This window comes from Macaca mulatta, chromosome 14 (genome assembly GCF_049350105.2).
Source record: "Macaca mulatta isolate MMU2019108-1 chromosome 14, T2T-MMU8v2.0, whole genome shotgun sequence".
NCBI classification, from domain to species: Eukaryota; Metazoa; Chordata; class Mammalia; order Primates; family Cercopithecidae; genus Macaca; species Macaca mulatta.
The window spans coordinates 10855792-10873428 of record NC_133419.1 but is presented as its reverse complement, the minus strand read 5'-3'; the positions used below and the strand labels follow the sequence as shown (position 1 = coordinate 10873428).

At 46.5% G+C, this 17637-nt stretch overlaps 1 protein-coding gene across 1 annotated transcript; it reads right to left on the bottom strand.

The window, feature by feature from the left end:
- Window positions 1-493: 493 nt before the first annotated feature.
- Window positions 494-15542, bottom strand: PLAAT2 (phospholipase A and acyltransferase 2). The gene is made up of 4 exons (XM_001118366.5): window positions 15414-15542; window positions 12215-12329; window positions 5892-6160; window positions 494-789 (listed from the first exon to the last, which is right to left on the bottom strand). The coding sequence occupies exons 1-4, from the start codon at window positions 15420-15422 to the stop codon at window positions 688-690; spliced, it is 495 nt and encodes a 164-aa protein (XP_001118366.4). The 5' UTR covers window positions 15423-15542; the 3' UTR covers window positions 494-687.
- Between the last annotated feature and the right edge of the window lie 2095 nt (window positions 15543-17637).

Sequence of the window (17637 nt, the reverse complement as noted above, 5' to 3'; positions counted from 1 at the left end):
AGTGTGAGCTCTGGTCTCTTCCTTTTCTTTTTTTTTTTTTTTTTTCTGAGATAGAGTCTCATTCTGTCACCCAGGCTGGAGTACAATGGCATGATCCTGGCTCACTGCAACCTCTGCCTCCCGGGTTAAAGCAATTCTCATACCTTAGCCTCCCAAGTAGCTGGGATTACTGGCACCTGCCTCCACACCTGGCTAATTTTTGTATTTTTAGTAGAGATGGGGTTTCACTATGTTGCCCAGGCTGGTCTTGAACTCCTGACCTCAGGTGATCCTCCCGCCTTGGCCTCCCAAAGTTCTGGGATTACAGGCATGAGCCACTGTGCCCGGTCTGGACTCTTCCTTTTCACATAAGAACACTAATTCCATCCTAGAGGCTCTACCCTCACAACCTAATTACCTCCCAGTGACCCCACCTCCAATACCCTCCCACAGATGGGTTAGAGTTCAACATATGAATTTGGGGTGTGAGAGGAACACAAGCATTCAGTCCATAGCAGAGCCCAATGATGTCTTTAATAGAATTCATACTAAGCTGCATTTCCAAATAAATTTTCCTATGCTTTTAACTCCATTAAAATAAAGATTCATGAACACAAAACAGTAAAATCAGTAAGCCAAACTCCACTCCTGCTGGCTAGATAATATTCCTCCATAAGAATTGGTTGTTGTTGGGACAATTTCTTGGATTTATTGCCTTTCCCGCTTGCTTCTGGCCAGCAGCAACCCCACAAGGCCTGCAGCAGCCAGCACGCCTGCTGCCACACTTGCTGTCGTGACTACATCAGTGACCTGCAGCGGAAGAGAAGGCAGAGCACACTCAGCATCAGGGCAGGACCACGATACATACACCAGGAAACTACGGCTCAGGAAAGACTCATCTGGCCCAGTCCTCTTCATTTGAATCACAGAGGGAACAAATATTGGCTGGGAGAGGGGATGCCAAGAGGTCAGGCCACCCAGGAAAGAGGAGTGGAGATGTCTGGTGGGCACAGAATGAATGGAAGAACAAAGCCATAGGTGTGATATACACAGAGTCAAAGAAGGAAAACCAGATACACCCTGTGGGTATTAAAAGCATAATAGGCCGGGCGCCATGGCTCACACCTGCAATCCAAACACCTTGGAAGGCCGAGATGGGCCGATCGCTTGAGCCCAGGAGTTCCAGACCAGCCTAGGCAACATGGTGAGACCCCATCTCTACAAAAAATACAAAAAAAAAAAAAAAAGCTGAGAGTGATGGTGCACACCTGTAGTCCCAGTTACTCAGGAGGCTGAGGCAGGAAGATCACTTGAACCCAGGAGGCAGAGGTTGCAGTGAACCAAGATTACACCACTGCATTCCAGCTTGGGTGACAGAGTGAGTCCCTGTCTTAAAAAATAATAATAATAATTTAAATAATAATTTAAATAATTTAAATAATTTTTAATTTAATTTTTATTTAAAAATTTTGAAATAATTTTAATTTTAAATGATTTAATAATTTAAATAATAATATTTAATTATTTAATTTAATTTAAATAATAATAATTTATTATGCAAAAAGCATAATAAACCCCCAGAGTGTGGCTGTGGCAAGGACAGAGGGGCAGTGCCCAGATGTTCTAGGTCAGGGCTGGCCGACTGGGGCCCTTAAGGCAGATGTAAAATTGGGAAATCACCCCTGGGAACTCTCACTACCCAAGGTTTGAGGGCAGGGACCTCGCCTGGATTGGTCTCAATGTCCCAGGTGCTGATCCCACTGCCAGGCACAGAGTCGACACTCATAATTCATCTGCTGAATGAATGCTGGACCGTGAGGAGCACGGAGGGTGTGCTTTAATAAGTAAGATTGCCTCACTTATGTGCTGACAGGAAATGGTTCTGCAGAAGGAAGAGGATACGCTGAAAAAACCGTAGAGATGTGAGGCTGACCCCTGAGGGTCGGTGTGCTTGGCACAGCTTTTGGGAGCTAGCTAAGACAGCCTGCTGCGATCCTGTGGGTCCTCCCCTGCCTGCGCCACTGTCTCTGAGAGACCAGCGCTGGAGCGACTGGGGGAAACAACATGGGGTGGGGGGTAGGGGTGAAGACTGTGAGAATGGCTGCTTTCTAGATATCAGCACTGTGCTGGGAACTCTCCAGGCCCAGTATTTTTTTTTTTTTTTTTTTTTTTTTGAGACGGAGTCTCGCTCTGTCGCCCAGGCTGGAGTGCAGTGGCGCGATCTCAGCTCACTGCAAGCTCCGCCTCCCGGGTTCACGCCATTCTCCTGCCTCAGCCTCCCGAGTAGCTGGGACTACAGGCGCTGCCACCACGCCCGGCTAGTTTTTTGTATTTTTAGTAGAGACGGGGTTTCACCGTGTTAGCCAGGATGGTCTCGATCTCCTGACCTCGTGATCCGCCCACCTCGGCCTCCCAAAGTGCTGGGATTACAGGCGTGAGCCACCGCGCCCGGCCCAGGCCCAGTATTTTTTTAATCTGCCTGACAACCCTAGGAGGTAGTGATTCTAATTCCCACTTTCCAGAGGAGACTGAGGATGGACAGAGTAAAGAACTCACGTGGCCGGGCGCGGTAGCTCAAGCCTGTAATCCCAGCACTTTGGGAGGCCGAGACAGGTGGATCACGAGGTCAGGAGATCGAGACCATCCTGGCTAGCACGGTGAAACCCCATCTCTACTAAAAAATACAAAAAACTAGCCGGGCGAGGTGGCGGGCGCCTGTGGTCCCAGCTACTCGGGAGGCTAAGGCAGGAGAATGGCGTAAACCCGGGAGGCGGAGCTTGCAGTGAGCTGAGATCCGGCCACTGCACTCCAGCCTGGGCGACAGAGCGAGACTCCGTCTCAAAAAAAAAAAAAAAAATTTTTTTAAAGAACAATAAAAAATAATACACATTTTAAAAATACAGTATAGCTATTTACATAGCATTTAGCACTGAGTATTATGAGTAATTATGAGTGGCTCATGCCTGTAATCCTAAGCAGTTTGAGAGGCCAAGGCAGGTGGATCACTTGAGCCCAGGAGTTTGAGACCAGTCTGGGCAATGTGGTGAAACCCCATTGCTACGAAAAAGAAATACAAAAATTAGCCGGGTGTGGTGGCGTGTGCCTGTAGTCCCATCTACTCAGGAGGCTGAGGTGGGAGGATCCCCTGAGCCCAGGAAGGTCGAGGCTGCAATAGGCTGAGGTCACATTTCAGTGGAGCACCTCTGCACTCCAGCCTGGGTGACAGAGTGAGATGCTGTCTCTAAAATAAAATAAGTACATGAGAGGATGTGCACAGGTTATATGCAAATATCACACCATTTTATACAAGGGACTTGAGCATGCATGGATTTTGGTGTCCTCAGGGGATCCTGGAATCAATCCCTCCCCCACCCATGGATACCAAGAGATGACTGTATCTATGTTTCAAAGGGACAGAGGAAGGATTCATAATTACAAGTCCTTTTTAATAAACACTCTAAGAAAGGGCCAGCGTCTCTGTCCGGTGTTGGTTAGAACAAACGGTAAATTCTCCTGGCAGCAGACGGCTTTCTTAGGCAGGCATTTATCGTGGGGCTGGGGCCATCCTACGGGCACAGCCTTATTTTGCTAGAAGCAGTGCTAGAGCTCGGTCATCTATTAGAGCAGGGGCTGCATGGCGTTGTGTGCCAAGAGTCCTGCAGTTCTCACAAGTCCACTTTCTTACAGAGCGAGAGCTAGAGACAGACAGAGGAGGGTCCTTCCAGACACGCAGAGTCAGATGAGGAGGAAGGAGGGAGAGGAAGAAAGAAAGGCAAGTTAATGGGTGACCTGCAGCAGATGAAGTTCAACAAGAGAGGCTCAAGGACAAGGGACAAACTAAATCAGAGAAAACTGCCTCCCTTGAGTCTTCCCCATCGGCTTGAGTTCTGACCCCTCAGAAGCACAGCAGAGGGCCAACCACTTCCTAAAACTGGGGTCTTCCAGATTGATTTCGTGGCTTCCGCACGGCCTATAGAAGAGCTTTTAGATGCATGATAAGGCAGCCCATCCCCAATCCCTTTCCGACACCCCTCCCATCCAAAGATAGGTCCACCCTCCTCAGCTCAACCGAGGGGAGACCCTGTCAGCAGGGTTCCCACTGAGTTCCAGAGCATATCCCACCATGCCCCCGTGCCCAGCATGGCCTGGCACGCTCTCAGTTAATAGCCTGGCCTCTCTCCTGGGGCACTTGTTTCCAGAAGTTGTGGATTTTCCTTGCCCATCTCCCCTTTTTATCACCTCTCCTTCTCCTAAGAGCTAAATCCTTCCGTGCCCTGAATCTATGGTGCACAGGCTAAGGTGTAGACACTCCTAGACACCAGTAAGGGAGGATTCAAGAATGCATTGCTCCTAAACAGGGAGGGCTTCAGAAAGGAATGTGCAACCACGTCGAGGCTCCTGCCTCATCTGTCTGCTACTTTAGAATGAGAATTCTAAAGTGAGATGGTTGTCATGGAACTGTGCATTAATACATTCATTTGAATTGAAAAATTGTCAGTTTTTTTCTGAATGTCAAAATAAGCCTGATTAGGCTGATTGGTTTGAAAATAACACCTGGCTTGACTGTTTACACGGAAGACATTTTTTCCTAACTGAATGAGCTAAATGTGCAACTCCAAGATTGTGAAGAAAATACGTACACAAATATGTAATATGCAATATACCAAAATCCATCCTTTCCTTTACAAATGTTTTACATTTATGATTTTTTTAAGTGTTTGATGTCATCTAAGAATGTATGAAAGGATATGTGCTTTTTTAAGTTGTCTTGGACTGGGTGTGGTGGCTCACTCATGTAATCCCAAGGGAGGCCGAGTCAAGCGGATTGCTTGAGCCCAGGAGTTCGAGACCAGCCTGGATGACATGGCAAAACCTCATCTCTACAGAAAAATACAAAAATTAGCCAGGCATGGTGGCACATTCCTGTCGTCCCAGCCACTCAGGAGACTGAGGTGGGAGGATTGCTTGAGCCCGGGAGGTCGAGGCTGCAGTGAGCCGTGATCGAACTCTACGTGATGTACTGCAGCTTGGGTGACAGAGTGAGACCCTGTATTTAAAAAAAAAAGTTTGTGAGACCCTGTATCCAAACGTTGGCCAACTATGGCCCCTGGGTCAAATCCAACCTGTGAACTATTTTTGTAAAAAATAAATAATACACTTATTGGAAGACAGCCTTGCCTGTTCGTTTATATGTTGTCTGTGGCTGCTTTTGTGCTGCAAAGCTACGGCAGCAGGGTAATAAGACAGACACCACCTGGCCCACAAAATCTAAGATATTTACTATCTGGCCCTTTACAGAAAAAAATTGCCCAGTATGACCTGGGCTTTTCCCCTTCCTGGCTCACGCTGTTCCCTCTGCCTATAGCCCTTATTGCTCCCATTCCCTGGTAATCTCCAGCTCATTTTCTTTCAGATTAATCAACATAATTAAATCAGGCTGGGCTCGGCTGTTACCTCTTCTACAAAGCCTTCCTTGATCTGGGCCCTTGGAGAGAACACATGTAGTTTTAACTCCCCCTCTTCACCATGGCTGACATGGACTAGAGACTCAATAACTAGGAGTTCAATGAATTTGGACAAGTTACTTAAGCATGGTGAGCCTCAGTTTCCCCATCTGTAAAGTGGGAATCATAAAGCCTGCCTCTAGGGCTGTGGAGGGCTGTTTCAGGCTGTGACTCCCTTTTGTGGCCACCCCCCCAACCCACTGCACTGGTCTACATTGCCAACTTGCATATCCCCCCACCCTTGTCCCCACCCCAAATGTGACACCCTCAAGGGCAGGGGTTTCATATCTGCTATTTTGTCTCGCTCATGTCTATTTCCATCCCGCCCTGGCCCCAGCAGGGACCCAGCCTCTGGCAGCTGAGGGAGTGGCCTGGCTCCTGGGAAGGGGACACAGTCTGAAGATGCACCTGGTCACTGCGGGAGACCCCATAGCGCAGATGGTTCACGAAGTGCTCGCAGTTGTCACTGGTCAGCGAATAAGGCAACTCCTGCCCCACCAACTCCTCTGCCCGCTTGACGATTTTGTTGCAAGGCAGTGGCCTGTATTTGTCATCGTGTTTGTTATTGACCCTGTAGTTGTCTCTCCCAGCCACGTCAGACAGCAGTTCCTTCTTCACTATGGCTTTGTTGGTCAGGGCAGACAGGACACTGGCCGCACCAGCTCCAGCAATTTCACCTGTGCAAACAGTGAGTTCAGTCCTGGGCAGGGCCTGGGGGGCTCAGGGCTGGCTCCAACTTCGGTGGAGCCAGCAGTGCTCCGAGCCAGCTCGGTGCCCCGAGCACCATCGAGAAGGAGGAGCTGTGGAAGGACCTGTCCATCCTGCCTGGCCTTAAACTTGAAAACAGGGAAGACCCAAGCCTGGGTGACTTGGGAGAAGTCACCATGGGTCCCTAGGCTCTGGTTTCCTCATTTCTAAAGTAAATAACCTGAGCTCTAAAGGACCATGTGAGTTTAGATATACCTGAAAGAGTCAACAGTCAAGGCAGAGTGGTACAGGGCAAACAGAGGAGGCAAAAGAGCCCCAGGCCATAGTCCCAACTGCCTCTCACTAGCTTGTGGCTTAGAAAAAGTCACTCCAGGCTGGGTGCCTGTAATCTCAGTGCTTTGGAAGGCCAAGGCCGGAGGAACACTTGAGGCCAGGAGTTGGAGACCAGCCTGCACCATGTACTAAAACTCCTGTCTCTAAAAATAAAAATTAAAAAATGAGCTGGTCGTGGCAGCACATACCTGTAATTCTAGCTACTCCAGAGGCGAGGCTGGAGGATTGCTTTAGCGCAGAAATTACAGGCTGCAGTGAGCTGTGATTGTGCCACTACGCTGCAGCCTGGGCAGCAGAGTGACATCTTGTCTCCAAAAAGGCAGAGAAAAGAAAATGTCACTCCATTGCCCCGAGACGGTGCTGTGGGAGCTCCAGTAGGTGAGGGTGGCATTTTGAAACAATAGGAAAGGAAACAGCTGAACAAGACGGAAGCCTGTCCCGGGAATCCAGGGCCCCCAGATTCTGGCCCTGGCTCTCTTACTGTGTGTCTTCAGAAAAAGCCCTTCTCATCTTGGGACCCTGGTGTCATCATTTTCAAATTAGAGGAACTAGGCCAGGGGATGTCCATGCCCTCCAGCTTTAAACTCTCCAATTGGCCTCTAAAGGGGACCCCAGCCTCCTGGGAAGCTGAAATGAAACAGAGGCAAAGTGACAGCACCCAGAACCCTCAGGGAGGGCCCGATGGACCCAGGGGTCTACAATGGACCCTGCTAGAAGCAGCCCAGCTTAAAGAAAGCCTGTTGTAATGTCAGTTTCTGAACAGCCAGTTTATCTAACGACTAGTTTCTAAACTTAGGTGTGTATTCACACTTTCCTTTACTGATTTTTCTTTTCTTTTCAAAATGACATTTAAACAAATGTCTTGGTCCCAGCTCACTCCAGCTACAGGAGCAGGAATGGGGGCCAGAAAGACCCTCTGCCAAGGAGAGAAACAGACGAGTCAGACCCAGTCTTGCCTGGACGGACTGCAGATCCTAAAAAGAAGGGGAGCTGGAGGAAACAAGATTAATACAGGTATAAAAATATGTCACCAATAATTTATTCATTTTCATGAGAAAAATACACTGTCTCCTCCATCTCTACCCCTTTATCTCCCCTAACCCAATGTCTTGCCTTCTTGGCTTCTAAGATTCTGTTTTCTGCCCCATAGTTTTCCTATCTCTGCCCCTAGTCTTCCAACATCTCACCCCCTATTTCCACCTGTCAGTCTCCCCCATGCCCCTCTCTTCCCCCTCTTCCTCTCACTCTCCTATTCCTGCCCCTCAGTCTCTCAGTTCTGGGATGCGGTTCTTCCTTCTCCCCAATAGATAGCACCCTTTCCTGTATTGCTGGTGAGGTACTTTGGACAACAGTTTGCCAGTTTCTTATTAAACTAAATATTCACTTACCATATGACCCTACAATCCCACTCCTAGGTATATATCCAGAAGAAATAAAAATCTGTGTTCAGACTTACAAAAAAAAACATGCATGGGAACATTTATAGTGGCTCTAATGATTATTGTCAAAAACTGAAAATCACCCAAATGTCATTCAGCTGGTGAATGAATAAATAAATGGTGGTATATCCATACAATGGAATACTATTCAGCAAGAAAAAGGAACAAAGTACTAACACATGCTACAACATACATCAATCTTAAATGCATTAAGTTAAAGTAACTGGACACAAAAGGCTACATTCTGTATGGTTTCAGTTATATGACATTCTGGAAAAAGCAAAACCACAGGGACAGAGAAAAGATCATAGCTTGCCAGGAACTGGAGGTGTGAGCATATATATGGGGGTTGACAACAAAGGGGCATGGGAGAATTTTCACAGGATGAGGTGTAGTGTTCCCCAGTTTTCCCCCACTTTCTTTGTCCTGACTAACACAGAATGCCTTGACACTCTGTGACCCGACTAGCTGCGTGTTGCCCTCTGCAGGCTTGAACCCAAGCTGGAGCCTTTAACATTCATTCCCTGGCACGGATAAAGTTGTTTAGGTTGTTGCATGAAACACTGAAAGAGCAAATGTGTTGCTAAGCACGTAGAAACTAGCCCCAGCTTTGAACCAAATTCTTTAAACCCTCATGTGAACCTCATAACCCAGCCCCCTTGTTCTGGACATTCCTGGGAAGAACATCTACTGTCTTGCTGTCCAATTAGAGGACCCTTCAGCCCTCTGCATATAAGTTCGCCTAATAAATGCTTTGGACTGATCAGCCTGGCATTTAGTGCTTCTTTCTTTGGAATCCAAACTGGCCCCATCTCAGGATTTTTGGGGGCAGTCCCCTGAAGAAACTCCCCTGACACCACTTTTGGGGCCACTCCAACCATGGGTTCAGCTGAACAGAGAAAATTAGGGAATTATTTTATAGCTAGATTATGGTGATGGTTACATAGTCATATGCATTTGTCAAAACTCATAGAATTGCATACTAAAAAGGATAAATTTTACTATTTGTAAATTATTCTTAAATAAGTCTGATTTTTTAAAAACTAAACACATGCACACACTTAAAGAGAAACTAAAATGGAGGCCATAGTTTGAATAGTCCTAGACCACTCATTACCATGTAACGAAAAACTTAAAATTCTTCTGATTTCCCCAAAATGCTAGCTGTAACCATAAATAAAACTTAAGCTATCCTCATGTCAACATTGTGGACTTATGCTCTGCTTTCTTTAGCAGCCCAATAGACAGAGAAAGTCAATATTTTTTTAATTTTACTTGGAGAAGTCAACAGTATACTTGGATAGTATTATTGAGGCTCCCTTATACTTTTCACAAGTTTTACATAAAAATTTAAAACCCCTGAAATTTCCCAGAAATGCAGTATGTTTCCCAGAAATGCAGTATGTTTCCCAGAAATGCAGATTTGTTTCTGTGTTCCTCATCTAAAGAGGACTCAGAAATTTACTCAACATAACTCTTATAACAACTAGCTTATAAGGGGTATAAGACCTCTCAAGATAAGCTTCAACTTTCATAAGAGATGGTTCATTATCTAGGTCATAATTTATCTAAAAAAGGAATATTTCTGTGCCCAGAAAGAATAAGTAATATCCAAATTTTCCTTGACCTGTAACTGAAAGACAACTCAGAGGATTCCTCAGGCTTGCAGGATATTGCAAGTCCTAGAACCCAAATTATTCTTTAGTGGCCTCTCCACTCTTTTTTTTGTGTATGCCAGAAGGCTTGTGGAGAGTATTAACAGTAGACTGTTCAGTATAGTGACACACTGGGAACATGCCTGATATAGTTTGGCTGTGTCCCTATCCAAAATCTCATCTTGAATTGTAATCCCCACATGTCAAGGGCGGGACCAGGTAGAGGTAATGGGATCATGGGGGCGGTTTCCCTCATGCTGTTCTAATGATAGTAAGTGAATCTCATGAGATCTGATGGCTTGTTTTGTTTTGTTTTGTTTTGTTTGAGACAAGAGTCTCGTTCTGTCACCCAGACTGGAGTGCAATGGTGCAATCTTGGCTTCCTGAAACCTCTGCCTCCCGGGTTCAAGTGATTCTCATGACTCAGCCTCCCAAGTAGCTGGGACTACAGGCATGTACCACCACACCCAGCTAAATTTTGAATTTTTTTTTAGTAGCGATGGGGTTTTGCCATGTTGGCCAGGCTGGTCCTGAACTCCTGACCTCAAGTGATTCACCCACCTCGGTCTCCCAAAGTGCTGAGATTATAGGCGTGAACCACTGTGCCCAGCCATTTCCACTCTATTAACTAACCAAAAATAGCACTGAGGAACTTCTTCCATGGTAAATAGAACATGAGAAAACCTTTACTGAACTTAAACAGGCTTTACAGAATCCTTTCACACTAGGACTACCCAACTATTCTAAGCCCTCTACATGTTTGTCTGTGAATGCAACAATCAGGCTTTTCTCACCCAAAAACGTGGAGGAAAAAGTAGACCTATAGCCTATTATAGCCTGTAATTGGACCTAGTAACCAGGGCATATCCAAATTGTTTAAAGTCACATGTCAACGTGACCTCACAGTTTCACCACTCAGATGCAAATAAGTAAGTTTATGCAGCACTGCTCCCTTAAAAGGATGTAAGTCTCTAGTCAATTACGACAGAAAACAATGCACTTCTTCATTTACATAACTTTGTAAACTGAGCTATAATTGCTGTGAGCCAAGCTTCTTGTCATTTTAGCTCAAAGTCTCTGGATTCAAGAACTGTTCTTTTGTATGTGCAACAAGCCTTTTAAACTTCTCTAGCTTGATTTGATTTCATTAATATACACATCTATATATAGATATAGATGTGCATATATACATATATAAGTATCAATATTTCTACAACTCTTGAAAAGAGTTGCATATATATCTACATATATAGATGTTCTGAGTTTCACTTCCCTGGTGACCCAGTCCAAGTCTGTATGCGTACATATACATATCTTCCTATTACTCATATTGATAATACGTGTTATGCACTGTATTCTCTCAAGAGTCTTAAATATTTGTCAGCAGTCACTGACTCATCATGACAATCTCTATAAGAATTAAGTCTGGGCCGGGCGTGGTGGTTCACGCCTGTAATCCCAACACTTTGGGAGGTTGAGGTGGGTGGATCATGAAGTCAAGAGATTGAGACTATCCTAGCCAAAATGGTGAAACCCCGTCTCTACTAAAAATACAAAAAATTAGCTAGGCATGGTGGCGGGCACCTGTAGTCACAGCTACTCGGGAGGCTGAGGCAGGAGAATCACTTGAACCCGGGAGGCAGAGGTTGCAGTGAGCTGAGATTGTGCCACTGCACTCTAGCCTGGTGACAGAGCGAGACTCCGTCTCAAAAAAAAAAAAAAGAGTTAAATCTGTATGTGTACATATACACATAGAAAGTTGGGCTGGGTCACAGGGAAAGTGAAACTCAGAGCATCTGTATATGTAAATATATATACATCTATGTGTGTATATATAGATGTGTATAAAGTGTATATATACACCTGCTGTACAACTATTTTAATGGCTGCATAGCATTCCATTATACGCAGGTATATCTATTTTACTTGACCAATCCCCTGATGTCTTGCACTTGAGTAGTTTCCAGTATTTTGGAATTTTCTTTGATGCCACAATGCTTCAGATGGAAAGGGAGGTTGCTTTAGCCCCTGGCCAGGCCCTGCACCAGTGCTTTCCTGTACCTTCCTTCATTTCATCCCTCCATGAGGTGGGACATAGGGATTCTCATCCCTGCTCTATAGAAGGGGCAGCTGAACTTAGTGATGTGAAGCCGCATGCTCAAGGCACACAGTCTGTAAGCAGAGGAGTCACAATTCCAAACTGGTTCTGTTGAGCTGGGAGGCCTACGCGCTCCTTCCATTGTACGATGCGCTCAGTTGTAAGCTATGTGAAGGAAGTAACTGCTTCTTACCCTGGCTTGTACCTCCAGAACAACAAATGCATAGGAGATCCCATGGAGGGATGCTCACCAAGCACAATGAGTTGGTCAGACTGAACCCCACTCTATAATGGAATAAAGGTCAATAGTCTCTCCACCAACTTACTGCGAAAGAAGAATAGCAGTTGTTACATCTAGCAGGAAAAGCACAATTCATTCAGCATTACGTATTGAGTGCCTACTCTGCTACACCCTGAAGTGAGGACAAGCACATAATTGTGCATCTCTTCACATTCTTGATCTCAACCCTTGTGCTTAAAAAGAGAACCCATCCTTACTGGGAGGAGCCAGATGGACCACATAGCCATGTCCCACGTAGATGGCCCAGTGCTCATAGCCAAAGCGAGAAATCTCAATCAGGTCTCCAGGTCTCAGTGTTCGTCTTCGTCTAGCCTGCAACAGAAAAACCAGAAACAGGCAGAGGTAAGTCATCTGCAGGAAACATTCTAGGGCCTGACCTGCAAGGGGCCCCAGCCCAGCCTGCAGATTCCCTCTGCTCATCACTTGCGGGAAACAGGAGAGAAGGAGCACTGCTCACATGTGTAGGAAGCACCTTCATTTACTGGGGTTGCAGGACTGAAAAGGTGCTCTTCAGGGGACAAGGAGGAGATGAAGAGAGTATCTTTAAGGGAGATTTTCATGAATGTGCAGCACAGGAGTGTGATGGAGTGATGTGCCCAGGCTGAATGTGAGTGCATTTTATGCACAGAGTATGTTTTTGTCAGCAAGTGACTGCATGATTCCCAAGGAAGCCTAAAATGCCTCTTTAAGGGCCACCTGCCATGAGCCTGAGCCCAAGTGATTCCTACGAGTTCTAGAGCTCTGACTTGCAACGCCCAGCATGTCAGAGGCAGGCAGACACTTGACCCACATTACACACTGCTTCTTGGGTGAAAACTATCATTACCCCCACTTGACAATGAGCACATGGAGTCTCAGGAAGGTTAGGTAACTTGCCTAGTAAGTAGAAGAGCAGGAATGAAGGGTAGGGCTGAAAGTTTCCAACATTAATGCCTTTAACCATCCCAGAATGTCCTAGGCAAGCCCAGGGCAGCTGAAGTCTGAGCTCAGGCTAAAATTAAAGCAAGGGATGGCAGGGTGTGGTTGGAGTTGGTGGTAGGGCAGTGCCCCTCTGGAGGGTGCATGGGTGGGAGGAATGTTGCCCTGGCCACACCCAGAATGGCAGATGGCAGACAGCCCTTGCCACAAGAGTTCTGTTTCCGGTATGCTATGGTGCCAGCCAGCACCCCTCCTCCCCCTAACTCAGTTGAGCCAGGCCACAAAGGAATTGAACTGCTGCTGAGGGCGGCGAGAGTGCCAGTCAACTCAGAATCTGGTGGGGAGCTATAGTTAAAAGTAAAGCCTTTCATTTGAAGCAACCTGGATGGAATTGGAACTCAGGAATGGAAAACCAAACATCGTATGTTCTCACTCATGAGTGGGAGCTAAGCTATGAGGACGCAAAGGCATAATAATCATACAAGAGACTTTGGGGACTCAGGGAAAAGGGTGGGAGTGGGTGAGGAATAAAAGACTACACACTGGGGCTGGGCGCGGTGGCTCACGCCTGTAATCCCAGCACTTTGAGAGGCCAAAGTGGGCAGATTGCCTGAGGTCAGAAGTTTGAGACCAGCCTGGCCAACATGGTGAAACCCCATCTCTACTAAAAATACTAAAATTAGATGGGTATAGTGGCAGGCACCTGTAGTCCCACCTACTTGGGAGGCTGAGGCACGAGAATTGCTTGAACCCAGAGATCATGCCACTGCACTCCAGCCTGGGCGACAGAGTGAGACTCCATCTCAAAAACAAACAAACAAACAAACAAAGACTACACATTGGATACAGAGTACACTGGTCAGATAATGGGTACACCAAAATCTCAGAAATCACCACTAAAGTACTCATTTATGTAACCAAATACCACATATTCCCCCCCAAAAATCTTGAAATTAAAAAACAAAAGTAAAGCCTTTGACTAGAGGGGTCAAGAGTCAACTTGACCAAATAAGGGACAATTTGAGCATCAAAAAAATAATAATAATAATAACTGTACACAGACTGAAACACATCAAATACGTTAAAACCCATGTGTTCATAAGGATATTTTTTAAACACAGTAGGCATCTTTGGAGGACAGAAAAGAATCACCATATTATTCCAATAGCTGGTAAATAAAGGAAAAGATTCAAGCATTTCCTAACTGAAATGTCCTCAGGGAATGCAATTCAAAACTACAACAAACCCCAAAGCTACAAACCAATATTTGTAAGGTAGCCATATATGTATGCAAAAACATAGAAAAATATTTGAAAGAATATACACCAGGCTATACCGAGGGGAAAGGCTGTACAGATGGGAAAGATGGTCAAAGGGGACAATAGCTTTTATACTAATCATTTTTGGTTTTGGCTTTTGCCTTTTTTTGACACGTGATCTCACTTTGTCACCCAGGCTAGAATGCAGCGGCACTATCACAGCTCACTGCAGGAAGCCTCAACCTTCCCAGCTCAAGCGATCCTCCCACCTCAGCCTCCCAAGTAGCTAGGACTATAAGCATGTACCATTATCCCTGGCTAATTTTAATATTTTCTGTAGAAATGGGATCTCACTGTGCTGCCCAGGCTAGAGTTTTGGTTTTTCAAATAAGGTGAATGTGTTCACATATTCCTCCTGAAATTAAATATGTTCTTTCTTTTTTAAGTTGAAGCTTTAGAGTCAGACCCTCATAAGTTCAAATTCCCTCTCTGCCTTTTGGGCAGCACCCTCTCTAATACTTACCAGAATATCATTCCCCCCATCTGTGAAGTTGGCAGTATTATGCCTACTTCATAGGATTGCTTATTAACTACCTGGTGTGGATTAAGTAAGTGTTTAGCATGGTATCTGGACCCTGAGCACTCAGGAAATGTGGCTGCTATTGGGCCTGAAGGAAGAAGGAACCTAAGAAGGGATTGGAGGGAAGGAGGTAACGTAGAGGAACTGGCCCTGCCTGGAGGCAAGGGAGACAGAGCCCTTTCTGACAGCCCCCATCACCACCCACACAGATGGAGCCCTTTCCCTGGACCCTCCCTCCCCAGCTCATCCCACCCACTGAGGATGGTGTGATGGAGGAGGTGGCCTGTGTGGTGAACCAAGGGCTGCTCTCCCTGAGCCCACCATTCCTGCCTTCAGGAGGCTTAGCGGAGCCACTGGGAGTGTGGCCAGAGGAGGGCTTGGAAAAGCATAAACCCAAACTTTGGCCTCAGTAGAACCAGACCCCATGCAGCAGCTGAGGCTGGGGACCCTCTGGGCTCATAACCCAGTGCCATGGTTCCTTCCCACGGTGTCTGAGAGAGCCAGACCCCCAGACCTCAGCGTGTGCCCATGTGCCCTCCATGCCAGAGCTGTAGACCAACAAGGAGAACACACATAGTCACCACTAACAGGGTGGTTGTTCCTCAGATCAAAGCTTTAAAACCCTTTCTGGGGACTTACCAAAGCCATCCTTCCTTCAAGATGATGTCTTGTGTGTTGCTGACTCTGTGTCCAGCCTTAAATTAGCTCTGAGTTTCGTTTTCCCCGTGACCCAGCCCATATACAACTATTTTAGAACATAGATCAAGGTTCATGTGAAATTTTCCGTCTTCAAATAGGGGCAGAGCACATATCAAGTAGGCAAGGGAGCATGAAAATCAGAGAGAAGAGGAATCAGAGCTCAGGATCTAGATTGAGAAGGACTTAGTGGCAGTGTGGTCAGGGGCACAGCTGACAATCACCAGGTTTCAGGTGGAACAAGCAAGATCCAGTGGTTGTGGGGGCAAGGCAGGATGTAGAGACAGAGTCCATGGGGGAAATTTTCAAAAAGGAGAGAGGAGCCCCAGAGAGACTGAGACTCATGCCTCCAAATTGGGAATGATTGTTGCTAGGAGAGGCGGACATTTCCACCAACCTCAAACCCCATGGCCCTAGACAAATCATGTCATTGGAGACACATTCCTCTACCCTGGAAACAGAGTGACGCTGCTAGGACCGCAGTTTGAAAACCACTCCGCTTTCTGCCTCTCACCCACAGTTCAGAAACACTCATTCCCCACCAAATGGAAACAAAACCCATGACTGGGTGTGTAGAGGTTGCTTCTTTGAGGCACCTGCATGCTTATGCTACCCAAGCTCCAAATAAGTATCTCTTCTGACATCCGCATATAGTTGTCCGGTCCTGAGCAAACTGGACAGGAAGGGGTGGGTGGGGCTGGGTGGAGCTGAGCATCCTCACTGCGGGGCATGGGGGCAAGGACCATTAAATTACTTTCTTCGGGCTATAAACAAACAAACAAAGAGCTTTACTGTGGGGATGCAGATGGACTGGAGCCAGAACTGGAAAACTCTTTGAGAGCCACAGCAGCTCTGCACGACCAGCTACTCCCTCAGCCCACGCGGTCTTGCTCCCGTGGAGACGGCCTCTCTCAGCACCTCCACTCCATTCTCCTCTGGGTTGCAGTGGGACAATCTTCAAAGTATTCCTTCTAGAGGGAGACAGTGGGGTTGGCTTGGCTAACTATCTCCTGCCCCATTGTCCAGAGCCCTCTGGGCCGGTCCCACCTGGGCTTGCTCATCATCCTTTTAGGGGCGGACCTCCAGTCCGGCAATCTCAGTTCATCCTATGCCTGCCCTCCCCTTGCAACCACATCACACCCCTGTTTCCCTGGGCAGGAGGACTTCCACATGCGGTCCGCTGAAGGGATCTCAGGAGGGTGGGCACAATGACCAACCAGATCGTGCAGGGTGGAGTTGGGAAGCAACATCACTGTACTCATGCTGGCGCTTGTGGCTTTTCACCGAATCCAAGCGGTTCACAGTGTCAGGAAATTATGTCCAGGAGCCATATGAAAGGAGACGCTGCAAATCAAGGGCCGGTGGACTGAGAATTCGCTGTGTCCCTACTGTTTATGATGAGCAGGAAAGGTGTCAAAGTTCTACCGACAGAGAACGGGGTAGGGCAGGTCACACCTGGCCAGATGGTGAGCTCTAGGCCTACAGAAGCTTGGAATACTTACATTTTTGTTCACATATACACTCTCTATATTTGTTTAATTGTATAAAAGGCTATAAAAGGAAAGATAAGCCTCCATTCTCCCCACCTCCAGCCTCCAGCAACCCAGCTCCCCTTTCTAGAGGCAATGTTATCTTTCTGTGTATATGCCAGGAATATCTTGGGCTACATATAATTTTAATGGGTTTTGGCCGGGCACAGTGGCTGATGCCTGTAATCCCAGCACTTTGGGAGGCCAAGGTGGGTGAATCACTTGAGGTCAGAAGTTGGAGACCAGCCTGGCCAACATGGTGAAACCCCGTCTCTACTAGAAATACAAAAATTAGCCGGGCCTGGTGGCGTGTGCCTGTAGTCCCAGCTGCTTGGGAGGCTGAGGCACGAGAATCGCTTGAACCTGGAAGGCGGAGGTTGCAGTGACCCGAGATCATGCCACTGCCCTCCAGCCTGGGTGACAGAGCGAGACTATGTCTCAGAATAAATAAATAAATAAATAAATAAATAAAGGGTTTTATTGAATCTTATATCCGTATAGAAGAATACTTGCAACATAAGTGTAAAACACTAGAAATAATAACAAAACACTCAGGTATCAGTAAACTTAGTTGAAGAAATAGGAAATAACCAGTTTCTTAAATAAGCCCTGTCCCACAAAAACCTGTCCACAGATGT

Excerpts from the sequence above, each read along its gene's own strand:
- PLAAT2 (XM_001118366.5), bottom strand. Across the intron at positions 6,161-12,214 it reads GGTCCATCTGGCTCCTCCCA|GTGAAATTGCTGGAGCTGGT; the intron begins GTAAGGATGGGT and ends CTGTTTGCACAG. Across the intron at positions 790-5,891 it reads GGGTCTCCCGCAGTGACCAG|GTCACTGATGTAGTCACGAC; the intron begins GTGCATCTTCAG and ends CTTCCGCTGCAG.